The sequence below is a fragment of the Epinephelus fuscoguttatus genome, linkage group LG12, assembly GCF_011397635.1.
Source record: "Epinephelus fuscoguttatus linkage group LG12, E.fuscoguttatus.final_Chr_v1".
Taxonomy (NCBI): Eukaryota; Metazoa; Chordata; class Actinopteri; order Perciformes; family Serranidae; genus Epinephelus; species Epinephelus fuscoguttatus.
Genome location: NC_064763.1, coordinates 43,774,486 through 43,797,694, shown reverse-complemented (window position 1 = coordinate 43,797,694; position 23,209 = coordinate 43,774,486). Strand labels below are relative to the sequence as shown.

Sequence of the window (23,209 nt, the reverse complement as noted above, 5' to 3'; positions counted from 1 at the left end):
TTATTATGGGATGTCCTGATCAGACCTCAAAGATCAGGTAGATATAAACAGCTTCTGTGTGTTAGACACATGACCTCATCACATGACATCACATCACTTCACATTACCTATTGACTCTGCAGTCTGTTCCCATCACACCTCACGCTGTTCAGCTGCAGCTGACGCAAGAGATTTGTTTTCATGTCTTCATTCACGTCATTAAAATCTCAGATTCAGTTGGGATGAAACAAGTTCTGCTTCCTGTCTCTGAAAATCATGTTATCTACACTCTATTGATGATGTCTGTTGATGCTCACTGTGAACGCACCTCTCTCAGAGCTTTTTTTTTTATTTGATTGATTCGTTGGCTCTCACACCACAAACGAACCGCACCAGAGTCTGTTTGGAGACGGACCCAGATCCAGCTTTTGAAGTGGTTTTGGTTCGGTTGTTTGGTCCACACCAGGGTTCGACTGACAGCTTTCACACCAGCTCAAACAAACTGTACTAACAAGCAAACCTGACTTTGTTTTAACCGAACCAAACAGGTGAGGTGTGAACGCACCATCAAAGTATCAGTAACAGTTCATGTACTCATTCTGCACAAATCTGATGTAACATGGACTTTAATAAGAAATTGAACGCAAGACTTTGACTTGTGACAGTCAGTGCTTCTCAAAGTGAAAGATGCTTCCTTGGTAGGACAGGACTACCAGGACAGGACACGGACGGGTGGTCGGGTCCGACAGAGTCTCGGTGAGACCCCGTGAGACCTGAACACATGTTGGAACAGGTTAGCGTGTGCCCAGGTGTGAGTCATTGAAGAGGCTCCGTCTTCAATTCAGGCAAATCTCAAACAAAGAATTGTGGGTACTTGATGCCTGCAGAGGATACACACATGTAAATTCTCTGAAGGAAGGACCACAGTTAAAGTGGTCGAAGGATCCTTGATGTTGGAACAGTACTTTGATTTGATGATGGAGCCTCTTTGACATTGAGTTGAAGGATCCTTCTTTGACTCTGAGAAACATCAACAGTATTTCTGTTCTGCAGTATTTGTACTTTTTGTCTCCATGAACCAGTGAGCTGACATTCACACAGCAGCTGTGGATGGAAACAGTTTTATTTTCACAGTTTTCTGGACGTGTCATTAAATCAGAGCTGACTGGTGTGATTTTCAGACCCGTCAGTAGATTCAGTCACATCAACATATAGAGAGTAAGAGCTTCTCTGTAATTACAGGCTGTGATGTTCTGACAGGAACTCGTCAGCTTTAGAAAAGATAAAACGTAGATTCAGCTGAGTCTCTGCAGCTCTCATCACAAACACTTCATGTGTTTTTTCACAGCGCAGTTCCTTTAAAATATCTGCAGGAGGAAAGAATCAAACTGAAAACAGAGAAATTGTTCCAGGAAACTTGGCAGAGACATCGGAGCTTTACAACACACACACACACACACACACACACACACACACACACACACACACACACACACACAGAGTCAGTGGGCTGCGACGTGGCAGTCGGAGCTTCAGAGCCTCAGAGCTGTGGAGGTTTGGAGGTTTTGGAGGTTTTGGACTTGGAGCTGACGAATACTTCAGCTCCTGAATTCTTCGTCTTCTCACTCACTGAATTCTGTTTGTCTTCAAAACAACGTCAGCCAATGAGGACACAGTTTTACTTCACCTCAGTTCAACTCGTCCTGAGCCTCCGGCGGTACCCTGTGACCTCATAGGCTCTGATGTCATTTCCTCCATAGCAGATGTTTTTATAAAAACTCAGTGGTTATATAAGCAGTGTCATGTTTCAAACACAGAAATATTAAATAACCAAAGAGTTGATCATGTTCTGTATCCGACTCCTCTGCAGCACTCAGCAGTCTCACATCAGGACTTCATCATCATCATCATCATCATCAGGACACAACCCAAACAGAAATGTCAAGAAGAGAATTCAGTCAATAAAAACATCCTGGAACATGTTGAAGTTCAGACACCATGAAAAAGTCACAGATGGTTTTTAATTCTCTGAACTGTGACTCAGTCTGACAATAACATTCTAAATGAACATTTTTATAAATATAATATCTGCCAAGAGATTTATAAACAGAAGATCTGACCAACAGAAACCAACTCCTCCGTCCTCACATCGCGTTAAATCTCCAGCATGTCATAATATAATCAGCTGTGTTCTTGTTCCTTCAGAATAAGATGTTTTTATCCGAGCAGGTCCTCGTCTACAGAGAGTGCCATGGTGCACCACCAAGTTTCTACAGTAGCCCACAACGGACCAACCAAACACTGACTCTAGATAGAGACATTCATGTGTTCACATCAGCAGCTCCAGCACAACAAGCAGAGTCAGAAACATACTGATTGATAAGGTCAAATATCTGTCTTCAGTGTTTTTCTGGTGTGAATCAGCTGATGTCTCGTTTATAAACACTGCGGACGCACAAATCAAGGCCTGAAAGAGGCGAACGTCACTTGACACGAGAAAGTTGTAATCTTTGAAAATAAAACTTGATGGGAGAAATTTTGACCCGTGCTTACTGGAGACAGGACACTGGTGATGCAGATGGTGAGGTGGAGCCTGAGTGTAGAAACTGTTGAATATTTTTTTGGCTTTTGTTCGTACGCACATTTTTAGTTTGGGTCCTACACACTGTTTTATATTTGAGACCCCCTCAACCAACCAAGTTCCAACATCCTCAAACAAGATGATAATTAAGCCATCTTGTTTTTAACATGGATTAGTTTATTGTGGTCTCACTACCACTAGATGGGACAGAAAGTGTCCACGATGGAGGACAACAGGTCTGAGTGAAGCAGGATGAAACCCAGAATGTGACGTCCTCATGTGAGGACGCAGGGTCTCAGGAGGTTAAACTGTCACTCCAACATGTGACACATTAAATCTGAAGACCAGAGACGTCCATGAGTTTGTTTGAAGTTTTTATTTGGACATTTTCTTCTTCTGTGGTTGTGACATTGTGTGCATACTGTGACTGCTGTTGGCATGGTGAACCTGCTGTGGGATGTTTTTTTGGATGTTCCAACAGATGTTGGACCGGCGCAGCTTCTGCTGTTGTTTACTAACACATCATCACATAATGTGGAAACTGAGAGATGATTCACATCTGGGTACACAGACAGAAAAGCCAAACTGAAATGTTATTTGTGCTCAGGTTCAGTGGACGACAGAGCATTGACCTGCGTGTTTAGTCTCAGTGAGAACATGTGCTCGTGTTTCAGGGTGTTGACCCGACGTCTGTTATTTTAGATCCATGTTTAGAACATTACTGAGGAGAACTATCTGCCCTCCCCCCCACTGAGCTCACAGCAGGGACTGAGATCAACACACAGCTGTTTCACTGTGTTTCCATCACCTTCACACTGAGGCTGTAACCAACACTGCAGCCTGTAGAGGACGCTGTCACCACGGTTCCTTCAGGGACCAATGAAAACACAGCTCCGCTCCAACATCTGACCTCAGGTCTGTTCGCAGTTAAACATTAAATGCTTCTGAAATTCGTTCTGCTTGCTGCTCACTGATTTATTTATAGCAACCAAACACCTGCAGAGGCTGACATCTGTTTCTGTCCGTCCTCAGATCAGCCATGACTCAGCTGGTTTTAACCTCTGATACATGAGACAGGGACACATGAGGACAGAGACTGCTGCAGGACACTGTCCCTGACAGTCACCGCTCATCACAGCGGCATTTACTCAACAACATCACAGCTACTGAGGTCGACTGTCCCTCAGGTCACTTGAGACTTGTTAGAGTTACCTGAGACTATTTAAGCTAGGCTTAGGTTGCCATAGTCCAACCCATGAGGTTTGCACTCCAAAAAAATGACATGATCAATCCTTTGATTTGAACGCCAAGTCTCTGAAAGTTGTCAGTGAGGTCACCTGAGAGTCAGTACGTTCAGTTGTCCAGGTATCCATCAAGATAACAGACAACACAGAGGTGAAGTCCCTCTCCTTCTGGTCGACCACCACGGGACCTTATTTCAGAGAAAATACGTACAGTAGTCCACGGAGAGAGACAAATAACTTTTAGATCCAGTTTGAACTGTGCCATTAATCATAAAATGAATAATAACTGTCAAATTAAAATATAATTTTCGCAGTTTGTCATGGTATCATTTAGTTCAGTGATCTCCAGTGAGTGAGTGGACATCATACATGTCATTTATAGCATGATTCAAACAGGATCTAAAATTCTTTGTCTCTCTGGACTGCCATAAATATTTGTCCAAAATAAGGTCCCTAGGAGGTTGCCTGGGGGCGTGAGAATTCACCTCTGTATAAAACTAAAATCTAATGTTAGTAAGTGATGAAAATGAGCCACTGTGTGAGATGAACAGAAGCAGTCCCCTCATTCCTGTGAGTGTAACTAACTGAGATCTGTCCTCTGTTTGTCTGCAGGTCCTCTTTTAGGTCCTCTGATCCTGGAACAGAACATCCTGTGGTCCGGATCCGGATCAGCTCGACGACGGCGCTACATTGAAGAGGCTGAACTGTTTAACATCGAGGTCAGTGATCTGTTTGAGATGGAGGATGATGATCTGCTTGAGATGGAGGATGATGAACTGTTTGAGATGGAGGCTGATGATCTGCTTGAGATGGAGGATGATGATCTGTCTGAGATGGAGGATGATGATCTGTCTGAGATGGAGGATGATGATCTGTCTGAGATGGGGGCTGATGAACTGTTTAGATGGAGGCTGATGAACTGTTTGAGATGGAGGCTGATGAACTGTCTGAGATGGAGGATGATGATCTGTCTGAGATGGAGGTTGATGATCTGTTTGAGATGGGGGCTGATGAACTGTTTAGATGGAGGCTGATGAACTGTCTGAGATGGAGGATGATGAACTGTCTGAGATGGAGGATGATGATCTGTCTGAGATGGAGGTTGATGATCTGTTTGAGATGGGGGCTGATGAACTGTTTAGATGGAGGATGATGAACTGTCTGAGATGGATGATGATGAACTGTTTGAGATGGAGGCTGATGATCTGTCTGAGATGGAGGATGATGATCTGTCTGAGATGGAGGATGATGATCTGTTTGAGATGGGGGCTGATGAACTGTTTAGATGGAGGATGATGAACTGTTTGAGATGAAGGCTGATGAACTGTTTGAGATGGAGGATGATGATCTGTCTGAGATGGAGGATGATGAACTGTTTGAGATGGAGGATGATGATCTGTCTGAGATGGAGGATGATGATCTGTCTGAGATGGAGGATGATGAACTGTTTGAGATGAAGGCTGATGAACTGTTTGAGATGGAGGATGATGATCTGTCTGAGATGGAGAATGATGATCCGTTTGAGATGGAGGATGATGATCTGTCTGAGATGGAGGATGATGATCTGTCTGAGATGGAGGATGATGATCTGTTTGAGATGGAGGATGATGATCTGTTTGAGATGGGGGCTGATGAACTGTTTAGATGGAGGCTGATGAACTGTCTGAGATGGAGGATGATGATCTGTCTGAGATGGAGGATGATGATCTGTCTGAGATGGAGGATGATGATCTGTCTGAGATGGAGGTTGATGATCTGTTTGAGATGGGGCTGATGAACTGTTTAGATGGAGGCTGATGAACTGTTTGAGATGGAGGATGATGAACTGTTTGAGATGGAGGATGATGATCTGTTTGAGATGGAGGTTGATGATCTGTCTGAGATGGGGGCTGATGAACTGTTTAGATGGAGGATGATGAACTGTTTGAGATGGAGGCTGATGAACTGTCTGAGATGGATGATGATGATCTGTCTGAGATGGAGGATGATGATCTGTTTGAGATGGAGGATGATGATCTGTTTGAGATGGAGGCTGATGATCTGTTTGAGATGGAGGATGATGATCTGTCTGAGATGGAGGATGATGAACTGTCTGAGATGGAGGATGATGATCTGTTTGAGATGGAGGATGATGATCTGTTTGAGATGGAGGATGATGATGTGTTTGAGATGGAGGATGATGAACTGTTTGAGATGGAGGATGATGATCTGTCTGAGATGGAGGATGATGATCTGTTTGAGATGGAGGATGATGATCTGTCTGAGATGGAGGATGATGAACTCATGAATGCAGAGTTTACTGAATGTTTTAATCTCCCTCCTGCTGCTGTCTTTTCCTCCTCCAGGTTCTGTTAGCTGTGGATTATTCTGTCCTTCTTTTCCACGGCCGAGACCACATTCAGAAATATCTCCTGACACTCATGAACATCGTAAGTCAAGACATACACACAGATTTTTGATTGAAGGGTTAATGTAGATGATGATGATGATGCCTGAGTGATGAAGAGTGGAGGTTTTATCAGCTGCTGAAAGGTAAACTCAAAGAGAAGCTGATCATCTCCACATTCACAAAACTTTGGATGGTCAAACTCCCATCATCCCTCTGGTGATGAGCTGGTTGACTGTTTGACCACCAGGACACAGTCTCTGATCCAAACAAGTTCTCACCGCAACTCATCAAATACAGCTGCTTTGTTAGTGGACTTAAACATCAAAATATGACATTATACATATTCTCCTGAGTCAGGTTGGGATGTTCTTTTCAAAATAAACTTCCATTATCACAGGAAATTAACAGGTTCATACATGTGTACAGTATTTTTCAAAATAAACTTAAAATAAATCTGGTTGTTACTGACGTAATGTCACGTCAAGAGATATATATCATGTGACATATATCATTAGCGTAGCATGCTACACAAACTAGCACACTATGTTGTTATTAAAATAACTCCATTGACTTTTACTTTCACACAGGAAATGAACAGTGACCTCTTGAGTCAAAGTCCGGAGTTTGTTTGACCCGCCGACCTCATACCGACTTGTTCTGTCTTTATACTATGGTAGTTGCTGGCGGCACCACCTGCAGCGTATCATACTGTCACAGTGCATGACTGTCTCTCAGTGCGTCTGTGTCTGACGCCGACATCCACTGACAAAGTGGTGGTAATTAAAGAGTTTGGTTGTTCCCGACAGAGTCAAACATAGCTGCCCAGTACGTATCATACCGCCATGAAATGCGCCTTTGTGCGTTGGTACCTGACACTGATGTCACTGACAAAGCGGCCTTATTTGATGAGGAAGGAGTAAGAACTGACCACTGATCCTGCTCCCTGGTGTAAAGTTTCTCAGCTTTCCCTCGACAGATACAGTGTGAAACTCAGTTGTATCGAATATGTCCTCTACATGGTCTGCCTGTTTTATAAAAGGGGAACCACTGCCTGTGAGCTCATGGGCTCTGACCCCGACCCCCTCTGTGACAGTGGACCTGGACACCTTCAGAACTCAGGATGAATTAATTCACTCCTGTCAGTTTACAATGATATTTTGACATCCTCCATGACCAGACACAGAGATCCATCTATTATCATTGTAAGTGCTATATCGTAGGCAACTGGACTTGCTTGCGTTTCTTGAAGACGTTTCGTCTCTCATCCAAGAAGCTTCTTCAGTTCTAAATGACTGGTACAGAGTTGCAGGCTTTAAACCCTGTGTGGGTGGGAACCCTTGCAGAGTTGTAGGGGTCACGTGAGTTCTTAGTTTCAGAGTCGTTAAGGTCACATTGTGAGTCATTAGCCCACCTGGCCACCATGTGAGTCGTTAGGGTCAGGTGGGAACAGGGGTGAATGGGTGTGAAGTGGTCTGGGGAGGGATCCCAAGATTGCATTGTAGGTGGATAATAAGTGGTGTCATAAGCCACCCCCTCTGTTTAATGATGGTCGTTCCAGCTTGACGTAGATGACATCAGATGTTGAACCACCTCAACATGAAGGAGCAGCGGCTCTACTCCAAGCTCCCTCCAGATGTCTGACTCCTCCCCCTATCTCTAAGGCTGAGCCCAGACACCCTACAGAGGAAACTCATTTCAGACGCTTGTATCTGTGACCTCATTCTTTCAGTCACTACCCAGAGCTCATGACTATAGGTGAGGGTTGGGACGCAGATGGATCAAACTAAAGCTTTGCCTTCTGGCTCAGCTCCCTCTGAACCACGGTGGTCCAGTGCAGTGCACACATCACTGCAGATGCCGCACCAAACCACCGATCCATCTCACATTCTGTTCTATTTCCACTCATGAACAAAACCCTGAGATATTCAAGCTCCTTTCAATTCAATTCAATTCAATTCAATTTTATTTATAAAGCCCAATAGTCACAATTTGCCTCACAGGGCTTTACAGCATACAACATCCCTCTGTCCTTATGACCCTCACAGCTGATCAGGAAAAACTCCCCAAAAAACCCTTTAACGGGGAAAAAACGGTAGAAACCTCAGGAAGAGCAACTGAGGAGGGATCCCTCTTCCAGGACGGACAGACGTGCAATAGATGTCGTACAGAACAGATCAGCATGATAAATTAACAGTAATCTGTATGACACAATGAGACAGAGAGAGAGAGAGAGAGAGAGAGAGAGAGAGAGAGAGATGCAGGTAATGACAGTAGCTTACAACAACATAATTGAAAGTAATAATATTATAGTTATAGTTCTGGCTACTGTGGTACAATATGTTGAAAGTATGTATTAATATCTGGCAGTATACATGTGTGACAATAGTCATATGTGTATAATAACAGTAGAAGTATGACTAATGACTAATGATGGCAGCAGCAGCAGCAGGAGGCATCTGGCAGGACCACGGCAGCAGCACAACCACACACGTCACGCTGTCCAGGCACCGCTGTGATATGAGTTAATCTGAGAGACAGTGGAGCACAAAGGCTCCGGAGAAGAAGCCGAGTTAGTGACATCCAGAATGGCCGGGTTAGCTAGATGCAGTAATAGGATACGAGAGAGAGAGAGAGAGAGAGAGAAGAGCCCCCTCAGCCAGCTGGTCCTGAGGCTCAGCTCCTCTAACAACACAAGACCTCAGCACAGCCCTCACACAATCTGGACCCACCAAATTATAGAGAAACAAAAAGAACATTACATTAACTATTGGACATCGACCACAAAAACGCAAAGCAAACTTCAGTGTTATTTGGCTCTAAATAGACAGTACACGGTGGCAGAATATCTGAGCACCGTGACTGATGAGAAACTGAGGAAGACTTTGACCATGTACAGACTCAGTGACCACAGCTTGGCCATAGAGACGGGCAGACACAGGCAGACCTGGCTGCCCAGAGAGGACAGGTTGTGTGAGCTCTGTCCACACAGACAAGTGGAGACAGAGACACACTTCCTGTTGCACTGCAGCAAGTATGAACACATCAGAGCCGACTTCCTCTCAAAAATAAAACATAAAGTCACTGACTTTGATTCTCTGCCTGATCAAACTAAAATGCAACACATCCTTGGAGAGAACAGAGTCAGCAGCTTAGCAGCAGCAACATATGTCAGGTTATGCCACAGCCTGAGGTCAACCATCACAACACCTGACACACCTGTCTATATTTACAGTCCTTGTAACTCACAATCTACATTTTTCTTTATTCATTTTTTTTTCTATATTATATATTGGTGTATTGTATTGTAGATTGGTGTATTTTGTATTATATATCATATATTTAATCTTTTTTTTATAGTTTTCTGACTTACTTTTATTATTGTACTTTATTTGTAAATTTTTAACGCCTTTGGCAATATTGCTAATCTACAGTCATGCCAATAAAGCTTATTGAATTGAATTGAATTGAGAGAGAGAGAGAGAGAGAGAGAAGGAGAGAAGGTGCCCGGTGTATTATAGGGGGGTCCTCCGGCAGACTAGGCCTAAGTCAGCCTAACTAGGGGCTGGTACAGGGCAAGCCTGAGCCAGCCCTAACTATAAGCTTTATCAAAGAGGAAAGTCTTAAGTCTAGTCTTAAATGTGGAGACGGTGTCTGCCTCCCGGACCGTAACAGGAAGATGATTCCACAGGAGAGGAGCCTGATAGCTGAAGGCTCTGGCTCCTGATCTACTTTTGGAGACTTTAGGGACCACGAGTAACCCTGCGTTCTCAGAGCGCAGTGTTCTGGTGGGATAATATGGCACTATGAGCTCTCTAAGATATGATGGAGCTTGACCATTTAGAGCTTTATAAGTTAACAGTAGGATTTTAAATTCAATTCTGGATTTTACAGGGAGCCAGTGCAGAGAAGCTAAAACAGGAGAAATATGATCTCGTTTCTTAGTTCCTGTTAGTACACGTGCTGCTGCATTCTGAATTAGCTGGAGAGTTTTTAAGGACTTACTAGAGCTACCTGATAATAGAGAGTTACAGTAATCCAGCCTTGAGGTAACAAAAGCGTGGACCAATTTTTCTGCATCTTTTTGGGTCAGGATAGGCCTAATTTTCGCAATATTACGCAGATGAAAAAATGCAGTCCGTGAGGTTTGTTTTAAATGAGAATTAAAAGACAAATCTTGATCAGATATTACTCTGAGGTTTCGAGGCCTTTGCCTGAGGCAGTAATTCCCCCCAAACCCAGAGGGATGTGAGGCTTTAATATTCTCTTACTCATCGTTACCTTGAGTTTTTGCTTCCTCTGCCACAGAAGCTGCAGTCCTTATGGACTCTTTACCTGTCTGACTCAGGTGTCTCCTGGTCTTTCATACTGAGAGACCTTTCTTCTTAAGTCATATGACTTTATCGACTACTTTAGTCCTCTTGTGTTGCCACTACATCAGAGAGCTTCTGGCTGTGACCCATGGGTAACAGGAAAAGTTCTTGCAGTTTTGGCTCAGGTGCAGCTCAGCTGGATTCACAGTGGACTCTTGATCCTCTCTTCGATTTAGGGTCAGCCACTGTTTTGTTTGGGATCAGTCTGACCTGGCCCCATGGGTCAAAGGTCACCCCTCAGGCACTCACCTTTGAGACCTACCAAGTTTGGTCCTAGGACAGGGCCCTAATTTACCTCCTGTAATCATAACAAGTGAATCGCTCTGCATCTGGTCTCTCAGCTGGAACCAGTTTACCACAGTGACCTTTCCATGATTTGGTGCTGCACGTAACAGGAAACCCCTCCGCCACAATTATATGATGACCCCGGAAAGTTCCAGGAGGTTAATCCTAAAAAGAAATGTAGAATTCAGAGTTTGTTTGGAAAAGCTGGTCAGATGAGTCGATGGATTAACTTAACTTAATGATAACCTGATCATGTACTTTTCAGGGACACCATGATGCGCCTGCACAGAAAACAAATCAAACGTCAATTCCTTTATTCATTTTGCTTCCAGGCTACTAAATGCTGATAGTATGTAAGCCACCAGTGGGGTCATAGCTCCTGTTGTAGCAGCCCATTGATCTGTGCACTTACTGTCACTGACATGTTGATGTCTGATGTCTGCTGTTAGCTTACGTATTTATTTATTCTATTTACATGGATGGGATCGGCTATAGAAATTAACTGCTCTTTTGGGAGTAATAAAATATTCTTAATCTGAATCTGAGTCATATTTACAGCAGCACGTCTGTCTGTACCAGGTTAATGAGATCTATCAGGATCATTCTCTGGGTGCCAACGTCAACATCGTCCTGGTCAGGATCATCATGTTGTCTCCATCAAAGGTAGGAAACACTGAATCTGTTTCAAAGCTACTGATGGTTTCTTTATTCAGGATGGATTTGTGTACTGCTTTGTGCTCTGTGGGCCCTCCTGTAGAACCAGCTTATAGAAGTCCATGTCGTGAGATGTCAGGGGGTTTTCTGTTTAAACCAAGAGCAGTTTGGCTTTAGTTAGCTTTACACTGATCACGTAATTAATCCTGATTATATATAACCAGCTCTGTGACAGTTCAGAGATAAAGAGGGTCAGGAAGGCGGTGTTTGCTGAACATTAAACATTGTCAAAATACTTCTAAACTCTCTGGTTACTACTATTATCCATCCTAAGGTAAAACCCACTTTTCAGATAAATCCTGCATTAACGCCCTGGGGAATCTGTGCAAGAACAAATTCTGTTCTGTAAAGGTTTGCTCTCCGTTACGCATCAGAGTGTTCGTAAAATTTCCCTCCATCAGTCCCAGGAGCTGATCTCTGTGGGGAACCCCCAGAAGAGTCTGGAGAATGTCTGTGGATGGTCGTATCTCCAGCACAAGGAGACGAGTCATGCCGAGCAGCACGACCACACCATCTACCTGACCAGGCAGGAGTTCGGCCCCTCCGGCATGCAGGGTACTACTGCTAATACCTCCACTAATACTGCAAGTACTACTCCTACTACTACTGCTACTATTACTGCTACTACTGTCTACCTGACCAGGCAAAAGTTTGGTCTTCTGGCACGCAGGGTACTACTGCTAATACTGCAAGTACTATTACTACCACCATCTACCTGACATGGCAGGGGTTTTCCCAGTGGGGCTTGCAGGATACTACATATAGTACCACTAACACCACCTGCCTGATCAGGACAGAGTTTGGCTGCTTTGGCATGCAGAATTCTGCCTCTAGTAGTACCAGTACTAATACAAGTACTACTACTAACACCAACCACCTGAGCAGGCCCTGATCTCTGACCCCTGACCTCGGGCCTTTTAACCTTTTGACCTGTCTCTGCAGGGTACGCTCCAGTTACAGGAATGTGTCACTTACATCGGAGTTGCGTCCTCGTCTTTGAAGATGGGTTTTCTTCAGCGTTCGTAGCTGCCCACGAAACAGGACACGTGTGAGAATTACAAACATACACACTTATTGACACTACACCACAACTACTACACAACCAAACACGAATTCACCACAACATCAGAATGACTCTTAGGTGTGGAAACAATGATGGCTGACTCCCAGGTGTCCACGCAGAGACCATAATGACTTCTGAGTGTCCAGTAGAGACAATAACAGACTGACCTGTATTATCACCTGTCCATCAATCTGTCTGTCTCAGGTTAGGGATGGAGCATGACGGTGAAGCAAATGACTGTGCTGACGATGTGCCGGTGGGCAGCATCATGTCTCCGCGGGTTCAAGCCACCTTCCATCGATACCACTGGTCCCGCTGCAGCTGGAGGGAGCTGCACCAGTACCTGCAGTAAGTACTACACATATAGCTAACACATGTAACTACTGTAAACTGCATAAACACTTCAGTCTGTTCAGCGGTAACAGCCTGTCTGTCTGTCTGTCTGTCTGTCTGTCTGCCTGCCTGCCTGCCTGTCTTTTCAGTACCTACGACTGTCTCCGTGACGACCCGTTCCACCATGATTGGCCGGCTCAGCCTCAGTTGCCGGGGTTTCAGTACTCCATGGACCAACAGTGTCGCTTCGACTTCGGACCAGGATACAGCCTCTGTACTGCAGTACGTCTGTCTGTCTGTCTACCTGTGTGCCCCCACATCATCTAATTAGAGGTGACCTTTGACCTATTGCACTGTGACCTTTAACTGTTTTCAGTGACACTGCGAGCATGGTTTCTATAGCAACAACAGTTGCAGATGAGTCCGCTCCTCTTCTTAAAGAGTTCTATGCCTCCGCTCCGGTGATAGACACCACCAGAGGCATCATGTTGTCAGGTTGTCCATCCATACTTACATCCATCTCATTCTCATGACCACAATATCTCAGGAGCACACTGAGGGACTTTCCTCAAATTTGGCACGAACGTCCACTTGGACTCTGCAATGAACTGATCAGATTTTGGTGGTCATGGGTCAAAGGTCAAGGTAACTGTGACCTTGCGTCCATCTCATTCACATAAACATGATATCTCAAGAATACCTCGAGAGGATTTCTTAAAATCTGACACAAACGTCCACGACTGAAGAATGAACTGATTAGAATTTGGTGGTCAAAGATCAGTGTGACCTCAGACAATATGTTTTTGGCCATAACTGAAGAATTCATTCACTAATTCTGACCAAACTTGACACAAATGTCTAACAGGATAAAATAATGAAGGTCAAAAGGTCAAAGGTCAGCTTGACTGTGACATCATCATGTTTTAACGTCATATCTCAGGAACAGAAGAGGAGACATTTGGTCAGATACTGAATTGGTGACTCTAATCTTGAAACTGTGCTGATTGTATAGATCTTCTGTGTGTGAAGCATCCATGTTTTCACTGACATGGATGGAGACTGTCAGAGACACTGGACTGGTGGGCGGAGTCATACAACCACAGGGTGGACTGGTGGGCGGAGTCATACAACCACAGGGTGGACTGGTGGGCGGAGTCATACAACCACAGGGTGGACTGGTGGGAGGAGTCATACAACCACAGGATGGACTGGTGGGCGGAGTCATACAACCACAGGGTGGACTGGTGGGCGGAGTCATACAACCACAGGGTGGGCTGGTGGGTGGAGTCATACAATCACAGGGTGGACTGGTGGGAGGAGTCATACAACCACAGGGTGGACTGGTGGGCGGAGTCATACAATCACAGGGTGGGCTGGTGGGTGGAGTCATACAACCACAGGGTGGAATGGTGGGCGGAGTCATACAACCACAGGGTGGACTGGTGGGCGGAGTCATACAACCACAGGGTGGACTGGTGGGTGGAGTCATACAATCACAGGGTGGACTGGTGGGAGGAGTCATACAACCACAGGGTGGACTGGTGGGAGGAGTCATACAACCACAGGGTGGACTGGTGGGAGGAGTCATACAACCACAGGGCGGACTGGTGGGCGGAGTCATGTAACCACAGGGTGGACTGGTGGGAGGAGTCATACAACCACAGGATGGACTGGTGGGCGGAGTCATACAACCACAGGGTGGACTGGTGGGCGGAGTCATACAACCACAGGGTGGACTGGTGGGAGGAGTCATACAACCACAGGGCGGACTGGTGGGCGGAGTCATGTAACCACAGGGTGGACTGGTGGGAGGAGTCATACAACCACAGGATGGACTGGTGGGCGGAGTCATACAACCACAGGGTGGACTGGTGGGCGGAGTCATACAACCACAGGGTGGACTGGTGGGTGGAGTCATACAATCACAGGGTGGACTGGTGGGAGGAGTCATACAACCACAGGGTGGACTGGTGGGCGGAGTCATACAACCACAGGGTGAACTGGTGGGCGGAGTCATACAACCACAGGGTGAACTGGTGGGCGGAGTCATACAACCACAGGGTGGACTGGTGGGCGGAGTCATGTAACCACAGGGTGGACTGGTGGGCGGAGTCATACAACCACGGGGTGAACTGGTGGGCGGAGTCATACAACCACAGGGTGGGCTGGTGGGCGGAGTCATACAACCACGGGGTGAACTGGTGGGCGGGGTCATACAGCCATGGGGTGGACTCGTGGGCGGGGTCATGTAACCACAGGGTGGACTGGTGGGCGGAGTCATACAACCACGGGGTGAACTGGTGGGCGGAGTCATACAACCACAGGGTGGACTGGTGGGCGGAGTCATACAACCACGGGGTGAACTGGTGGGCGGAGTCATACAGTCATGGGGTGGACAGTGATTATAGTCAGTTATTTTTGACAGTATTTAACACGTGTTAAACTTTGAGATTTGATTTGAGGTTGTAGAAATAACCGTAGTCCCTGAGTGATGCAGGACGGACAGATTTAAATCCTGAATGAAATAAACAACAGATCCAGTTTTCAGATTTTAAAATAGTGCTGCTTTAAACTGAAGCAGGAGCGCCTGAGTTTTGTGTCGTGTGCAGATGTGACCTGCTGATGTGTTTTTGGGTTGGAGGCCAACACCACATCTGTTGGAGATGTTAGCTGAGATGTTTGATGACCTCACACAGAAAACTGTGCTCTTTAATCTGATGACGTCGTCTGTTCTGGGACTTTCCAACATTTCAACATGATGGGAAAATGATTTTTGCTTTAATCATTAAGCTTGTTTGACTTTTCTCTCACAGGGCTGTGATGTCGTGTTGCTGTTGAATCATTCTTCAGTTATGTGCTGATGACTTTTCTCTCGTCTCAGACTGAAGGAGGCAGAATCAGTTTATTACAACTTAAAAACATGTTTCCTCTTTGGTTAACGTTTCTCTCCCTGCTGTTGGAGTTCTCCTGGTTCTGTTTTATTCTGATGGTTTATATTTTAACATGTTCCTGTGATCTGTATGTGTGTGTGTGTGTGTGTGTGTGTGTGTGTGTGTGTATGTGTGTGTGTGTGTGTGTGTGTGTGTGTGTTTGTCTCCAGTATCCGACCCTTGACCCCTGTAAACAGCTGTGGTGCAGCGACTACCACAACCCCTTCTACTGTAAGACCAAGAAAGGTCCACCGCTGGACGGGACAAAGTGTGCACCTGGAAAGGTGAGGACACGTTCAGGTCAGACGCTCGCTAGTAGACAGAAAATTTGTCCCCGAGTTTGTCAACAAAGTTTGACACAGTTAAAGGAGAGAAGAAAAGAGAACCTTCACATGAACCAGTGAGTGGAGACGTTTCAGTCACTGGTTCCCAACTGGTCCAGATTCTCCTCAGTCATCAGTTCAGGGTCCACAGTTTAATTTACTCAGCATCATACTTATGTTTGGACATGTCTTCTAGATAGTCCGCTGTCTCTCTCAGTCATTGTACAGCAGGAAACAGCACTTCAAAATAAAAGCTCTGCCATAAATTCACTGTACTTTAAAATAAAGTATGATTTTACAAACCTGACACATTCACCTGTGGTCCATTCAGAACAGACCCGGGACCCACTTTTAGACTGCCACCCAACAGTTGGGAACCAGTGGTCTAAAGGTTGAATGTGTGTCCATCATGTTGGTCTGAACTGAGACACGTCACCATCTGTTGGACAGACTGTGGTTCATCCTTAATGTTCCCTCCAGGATGAACTGTAAGAACTTTACTGATCGTCTAACTTTACATCTAGCGCCATCATCAGGTCAACAGGTGAACGTGTCCTGTACTTTGATTCCTGACCAGATGCCTGCAGAACATTTCAGCCTGTTCTGACACCCAACTCATCAAATACCACCGCTTAGTCAGGACGTCACTGCCAGACACCGACACTGAGACACACCAGGTGGCAACAGGTTCTGACACTGAGGACAAGTGACGTAGTTAAAAGATTGAGAAAGTCTCAATGTGGCAGGTGGGAGTCGGGGTGGACGGGTCAAACAAACTCTAGTCTTTCACCAGGAGCCTGCTGTTCATTTTCTCTGAAACCAAAAGTCAAGTTATTCTAATAACAACGTAGCGTGCTGGGCTGGTGACCGTGACATTATGTTGGTAACAAACTGACTTATTTTAAACCAAACCATGATGAGCTTTTATAAATCTAACCACCTGCTTTGGCTGTTCAAACTTCAGGAAATAAACTAAAGACAAAGTGTTTAACCTACATACTGAGTTTATTTTGAAAAAGCCTGTCTGCATCTAATGAACATAAACCGACACGCCGACCCTGAACGTCAGAACCTGTCGCAGGAGGTTACCTGACATGTCATATTCTGATGTGTAGGACTTCTGATAAAGCGTCAGTGTTTGATGAGTTGGGATGAGAACATGTTGAACATTCAGCTGTGTTTACTGATAATTAGCAAATGTTAGCATGCTAACGTGCTAGACTGATGCTGGGACTCAAATCACATCCTTCCATCTGTACACTTCAGTGCAGTACACTATGTTCACTATGTACTTCTTGCACGGTGCAGTAATTTCAACAGGGTAGTGTTGTTTCAAATTGCGCACTGATGTTTTGCACTTATGGAAAGTGATGACAGCTTTTTTTAACCACCGCTTCTTTGTCTTCTTTTTAACTTGCAAACAGACGGTGGAGCATTATCGCCAACATTTGATCCCTGTCTCCGCCCACACATAAACCAAACTTACGCCATAACGTCAATGCTGATTGTGCCACCATAGCTAGGAACAAGTTAGCTAGCTAACAAATGCTAACATTAGCTAGTCAGTTAATGTTAGCCCTCGCATTAAGAACTGGACCATCGTATTTACAGTACTGACACAGTCTTAGTCCAAAGTCTTCGAATACCAGAGCACGGTCATTGACTTCAGGCGTCAGACACCAACAAAAAAGCCGTCCTTTCATGTCGATATGTTACACGGCTGGTTGCCGTTCCTCTGTGCGGAACAGAACAGCCTGTTCGATGATGCTGCTGCATTTTACAAATATTTAAAACTTGTCCAGCGTCTGACTTCAGATCTGAAACTGAAACCTTCTGCAGTGAAGACGACAAATGTAATTACACCCATAGATCATACAGCATACGCCACGACACCTGTAACATCAACACCCAATGATAAAATGTGCTGCCGTTAGCTAGCTAAAAAGCTAACATTAGCATTACCGTTTGGTACCAGATAATGGCAGAATTATTGATCTGATTAACAACCTGACGGCTTCGATCTGACAGCAGCTCAGTGAGGATGAAAATACACAGTACATTAGTACAAAACTTCAGTGTTCACCGTGGTACTCTGACATTTCACAAGTTTGAAATGTGTTTGTGGCCCCGCCCCTTCCTCCAACATGGCGACCAATGAGGGTGAGAAGTGTCCAACCTTCACACTGAACTTTTTAACCGTTTAACCGTAATCAAGTCTAAGCGCAGAAGGATCTGATTTAAGAAGCAGCGTGAAGTGGTGAACTTTGCTCCTGCTAAACATTAGCATGTTAGCATCTAGCTCAGAGCACCGCTCTGTCTCAGTACAGCCTCACAGAGATGCTAACATGGCTGCAGACTGGCTGTCCTTATGCTAAGCTAGGCTAACCACCTCCTGAAACCAGCTCCGTGATGAACTTCTTTGCGTCTCCATGGTAACCATGTCTCGTTGCAGCACTGTTTTAAAGGTTTCTGCATGAAGCTGACCCCCGACATGCTGAGACAGGACGGCAACTGGGGATCATGGAGTCCGTTTGGCGGCTGCTCCAGGTCCTGCGGGGGCGGGGTCAAGTTTCGGGCCCGGCGCTGCGACAGCCCAGCGTGAGTGAGCTCTGAGTCGTCTGTGATGTCATCCATCAGAAGCACCAATCAGAGAGACTAACCTGTTGTTGTTCTCAGTCCAGCCAACGGGGGGCGCACCTGCTTTGGAAACAACTACGAGTTCCAACTGTGCAACAAAGAAGAGTGTCCGCCGCTGACTGACTTCAGGTCAGTAGATCTGCTGTTCACTGTGTCATCTGTGTTTACTGACTGACTTCAGGTCAGTAGATCTGCTGTTCACTGTGTCATCTGTGTTTACTGACTGACTTCAGGTCAGTTGACGTCGTGTTGTTTGTCTTTCAGAGAGGATCAGTGTAACGTCTGGAATCCGTTCTTGGAACATGAAGGACACAAACATCACTGGCTGCCGTACGAACACCCTGACCGTAAATACACACTCACTGCACACACTGCAGATACACACACACACACACACACTTTTCCAAACTGACAGATTAGATAAAAGAAGTTTCCTCTGCTCTGTGTGCGTGTGTGTGTGTGTGTGTGTGTTCACATGTTAAAGTCATCAGTCAGGAATTTGTTATTGGAGGGAAACTTGTGGCCTCTCGTCTCTTTAACTCTTTAATGTCTGAAAATATTCAGATTTCCTTCTCTTTAAACTCCCAATGTTCCACCTTAAATGTTCCACCTTAAATGTTCCATGCTCAGTATCTGTGTATGATAAATGAAGACCTTGTATTGATGTGTGTCTTTGTATCTGTGTGTGTGTGTGTGTGTGTGTGTGCAGCTGATGAGCGTTGTCGTCTGTTCTGTCAGTCCAAGGAGACGGCCGCCGTGGTTTCCATGAACAGAATGGTGCATGATGGGACGCCGTGTTCATACGGCGATGCCCACAGCGTCTGCGTCCGAGGAGAGTGTGAGGTCTTTATTTTGTTTCAGTTTCTCATGTTTTCTTCTTAAGTCTCATTATATTAACCTCCTGAGACCCTGCGTCCTCACATGAGGACGTCTCATTCTGGGTTTCATCCTGTTTCACTCAGACCTGTTGTCCTCCATCGTGGACACTCTCTGTCCCACCTAGTGGTAGTGAGACCACAATACACTAATCCACGTAAAAACAAGATGGCTGCCATCTCTGCCAAGACAGTTTGCAGCTGATCCTGAAACAGAGGTAGACAAAACCTGGTCAGAGTTTATGGTTCAAACTTTATTTATGATAAATAATGTTTGTAGTTTGATATGACGACAAATTTAAGCTAAGACGCTGTTAATAAGGAAGGACTCATCTGAGGACACTGGGACTTTATTATGGACAGACATTTCAGTGAAATGAAAACAGGAAACAGGATTTCTGGGTATCAGGAGGTTAATTTTATTGTATAGGTACAAAAGTAAAACTATATTAAAATGTTGTTTATTTATTTATTTATTTACTTTCATGAAATGTTTTTATGTTTAATTCCATCTCATTTTCTGTCACCGTGTCCTCTGTCCCTGCAGCAGAACACTGTGTTTAAACCACAGTCTGAGTACAGCCGTTATTCAGTATGATCTGATCTAAGGTCAGAATTCAAACTAACTTTATTGTCGTAGTGTGTCGACACAAACAGGAAGTGGAATCAGTTCTCAGTGGTTCTCAGTGTAAACTCAGTTGACAGCTCATGTAAACAGTTTGTGTGTTTGGACTTCAGGTTTATATTTTAGAGTTTCTCAGAGTTTAATGACTGAGTGTTGGTTTATGGAAGCGGGGGACGACTGAGGACCACACAGGAGACATGGACACGTCTCATGTCAACATTACACCGTCCATTTGTCCTCCAACATCTCACCAATATCTTTAGTTTAACCACCAGCAGTAAAGACGGAGTGCAGTTCCTGTAACACCTGCAATGTGCCACAACTCTTCAGATTAAAAATCTTTTTTTCAAAAATGTCCTGGTTGAGACACCAGACAGACAGACAGACAGACACACAGACAGACAGACAGACAGACAGACGGCAACATGAAGACATAAAGTCACTTGTTGTTCCTAAACCCAACCACGTGTGTGTGTGTTGGCTAAACGTAACCATGTGTGTGTGTGTGTGTGTGTGTGTGTGTGTGTGTGTGTTGGCTAAACATAACCACGTGCGTGTTACGTTTAGCCAACAGTTTGATCAGGTGAACGGTGGTGACCAGTGTTCAAAGTCCTCGCCATCATCACTTCACCAGCACATGTCTGCCCCCCATATCTGAAACAGAACCCCTGACCTTCCAAATAAAATCCCCTCCTCTCCTCTGTGCTTGGTTCCTCTCCTCTGTCCTTGGCTCCTCTCTCCTCGTGCAGCATGTAGGTTGTGATGGACAAATAGCGTCGGACCAGCAGGAGGATCGATGTGGAGTCTGTGGCGGAGACAACTCCAGCTGTAAAGTCATCAAAGGAAACTTCACCCGCAGCACCAAGAAACAAGGTCTCTGAAAAACTCTATGTCTGACTGAAACACCCTCTGGTTACACACTGACAGCTGGTTGAACCTCAGTCAGTCCAGAACGCCTGGACAGGAAGTAGATATATGTTCTGTAAAGTAAACACGTACCAAAAGTACATGAGTGTAATGGCGTTCTGTTGCTATTGTTTCCCTTTGATCATGTTTCTGATCGATAAATGATTATTGTTCCCGTTTCTTAGGTTACCTGAAGATCCTGGAGATCCCCAAAGGAGCCCGACACTTGCTGATCCAGGAGTTCAAAGAGACTCCTCACATCCTGGGTAAGAGGAGGGAGGATGAGCCTTTTTGAGCCGACATGAACTTCTGTTCTCATTGTTTCGTTTCCTGCTGCAGCCGTGAGGAACCTGGAGACAGGTCACCTCTTCCTCAACGATGAAGACGTGCTCCCAGAGTCCCGAGTGCTAATCGAGAAGGGTGTGGCGTGGCATTACAGCAACATCGAGGAGCGGGAGTCCATCCAGACGACAGGGCCTCTGAAATATGGAGTCCTGCTCATGGTCAGTCCATCAGTACAGACACTCTGGCTGCTTTCACACCGTCATGCAGTTAACACCCTGACAACCACCTACCTGTGAGAGCATCACCCCAAAAAGCAAGATGTTTTTAAAGGGATAGGGCACCCAAAAATGTAAATTCAGCCATTATCTACTCACCCATATGCCGAGGGAGGCTCAGGTGAAGTTTTAGAGTCCTCACATCACTTGCAGAGATCCAAGGGGAGAGGAGGTAGCAACACAACTCCACCTAATGGAGGCTGACGGCGCCCCAGATTCAAACGTCCAAAAACACATCATTGAAACCACAACCACACAGCGCTCACGTGTGTGTGCTTGCGCGAGACCATGAGACGTGGGCCGCCTTCGTGTGTGTTCTTGTGCTTTCGCTGGTCTCGCATGCAAGCACACACACGTGAGCTCAGTGTCCAGAGAGGCAGTCAGAGCCACAGGCTACAATGAGGCTAAAAACAGAGTTCAAATGAGGTTTTTCCAAACAACTTTTTATGTCGGGGCTTCAGGACACTTGGATCACTACGGACGAGCAGTATGGAGATATTTTGTGGTTTCAATTATGTGTTTTTGGACGTTTGAATCTGGGGCGCCGTCAGCCTCCATTAGGTGGAGTTGTGTTGCTACCTCCTCTCCCCTTGGATCTCTGCAAGTGATGTGAGGACTCTAAAACTTCACCTGAGCCTCCCTCGGCATATGGGTGAGTAGATAATGGCTGAATTTTCATTTTTGGGTGCACTATCCTTTTAAAAGCAGCTGCTTCACGCCATGACCAGTACCAGGAAGGTGCTTTAGTGAACACTGTGTGTGAGCTAACCTATAGCTGCGTACTATAGCACTATGACGCAAATCAGTGACATTACCAAAGACTTATACAAATTTAGACAATCTACTGTTTGACATTTGGTGGGAATGTTTTCCAGGTCTAGTCTTTCTTTGGTTATTCAGTCACCAACATTATCAGCTCCTCCATCTCATCTTCTTTCTGCTTCCATGACAGTGCTATTTGATCGGCCGGGCAGGCAGCAACTGCCAGAAGTTCAGCTTAATGAACTCAGAAACCATATACCCCTACAGCCATGTTGGAAACCCCTTCCACTCATTGAAATGACTGGCGGTGCTGAAGAACCGTGTGGCTATGTGAAAGCCCTGTCAGTCATGTAGTGTTTAATTAGAGTCTAATTGCATGTCTCTGGCCATCAGGTCCGTTCCCATGGCGAGTCCAAGGTGACTGTATCCTATAAGTACGTCATCCAGGATCGTCTCCGGTCCTCACTGGAGTCCAACCTGGTACAGGAGGATGCCATCTTCTACGAGTGGGCACTGAAGAAGTGGTCACACTGCTCCAAACCCTGCGGAGGAGGTATGCAACTCTGCTGCTGGTAAACGGCCTGGTAGTCAGTTGTGTCATGTGGGTAACCAGGGTAACAGCGGTATAGTAGT

At 45.4% G+C, this 23,209-nt stretch overlaps 2 protein-coding genes across 3 annotated transcripts in view; both read left to right on the top strand.

Annotated features, from left to right (window-relative positions):
• adamts2a (ADAM metallopeptidase with thrombospondin type 1 motif, 2a) overlaps positions 1 to 23,209 on the top strand; it is a 34,248-nt gene that overhangs the window by 7,495 nt on the left and 3,544 nt on the right. Inside the window, exons 4-19 of the mRNA XM_049593206.1 lie at positions 4,417 to 4,523; positions 6,150 to 6,233; positions 11,428 to 11,511; positions 11,964 to 12,117; positions 12,505 to 12,610; positions 12,830 to 12,973; positions 13,108 to 13,240; positions 16,059 to 16,172; positions 18,664 to 18,809; positions 18,888 to 18,977; positions 19,113 to 19,195; positions 19,558 to 19,691; positions 21,098 to 21,221; positions 21,440 to 21,520; positions 21,594 to 21,757; positions 22,970 to 23,129. Of these exons, the coding sequence (XP_049449163.1) occupies positions 4,417 to 4,523; positions 6,150 to 6,233; positions 11,428 to 11,511; positions 11,964 to 12,117; positions 12,505 to 12,610; positions 12,830 to 12,973; positions 13,108 to 13,240; positions 16,059 to 16,172; positions 18,664 to 18,809; positions 18,888 to 18,977; positions 19,113 to 19,195; positions 19,558 to 19,691; positions 21,098 to 21,221; positions 21,440 to 21,520; positions 21,594 to 21,757; positions 22,970 to 23,129 (1,908 nt within the window). The remainder of the gene's footprint in view (positions 1 to 4,416; positions 4,524 to 6,149; positions 6,234 to 11,427; positions 11,512 to 11,963; positions 12,118 to 12,504; positions 12,611 to 12,829; positions 12,974 to 13,107; positions 13,241 to 16,058; positions 16,173 to 18,663; positions 18,810 to 18,887; positions 18,978 to 19,112; positions 19,196 to 19,557; positions 19,692 to 21,097; positions 21,222 to 21,439; positions 21,521 to 21,593; positions 21,758 to 22,969; positions 23,130 to 23,209) is intronic.
• LOC125899050 (protein PFC0760c-like) lies at positions 4,536 to 6,129 on the top strand. 2 transcript variants are annotated; one of them, XM_049593204.1, is made up of 2 exons: positions 4,536 to 4,905; positions 5,216 to 6,129. In XM_049593204.1, the coding sequence occupies exons 1-2, from the start codon at positions 4,828 to 4,830 to the stop codon at positions 5,576 to 5,578; spliced, it is 441 nt and encodes a 146-aa protein (XP_049449161.1). In that variant the 5' UTR covers positions 4,536 to 4,827; the 3' UTR covers positions 5,579 to 6,129. The 2 variants fall into 2 exon arrangements, with proteins under 2 accessions (XP_049449161.1, XP_049449160.1); XM_049593203.1 differs by having other exon boundaries at positions 5,144 to 6,129.

Coding starts and splice junctions, on each gene's coding strand:
- LOC125899050 (XM_049593203.1), top strand. CDS start 4,828: ATGGAGGCTGATGAACTGTCTGAGATGGAGGATGATGAACTGTCTGAG. Junction 4,906..5,143: donor ATGATCTGTCTGAGATGGAG/GTTGATGATCTG, acceptor TTTGAGATGGAG/GATGATGATCTGTCTGAGAT.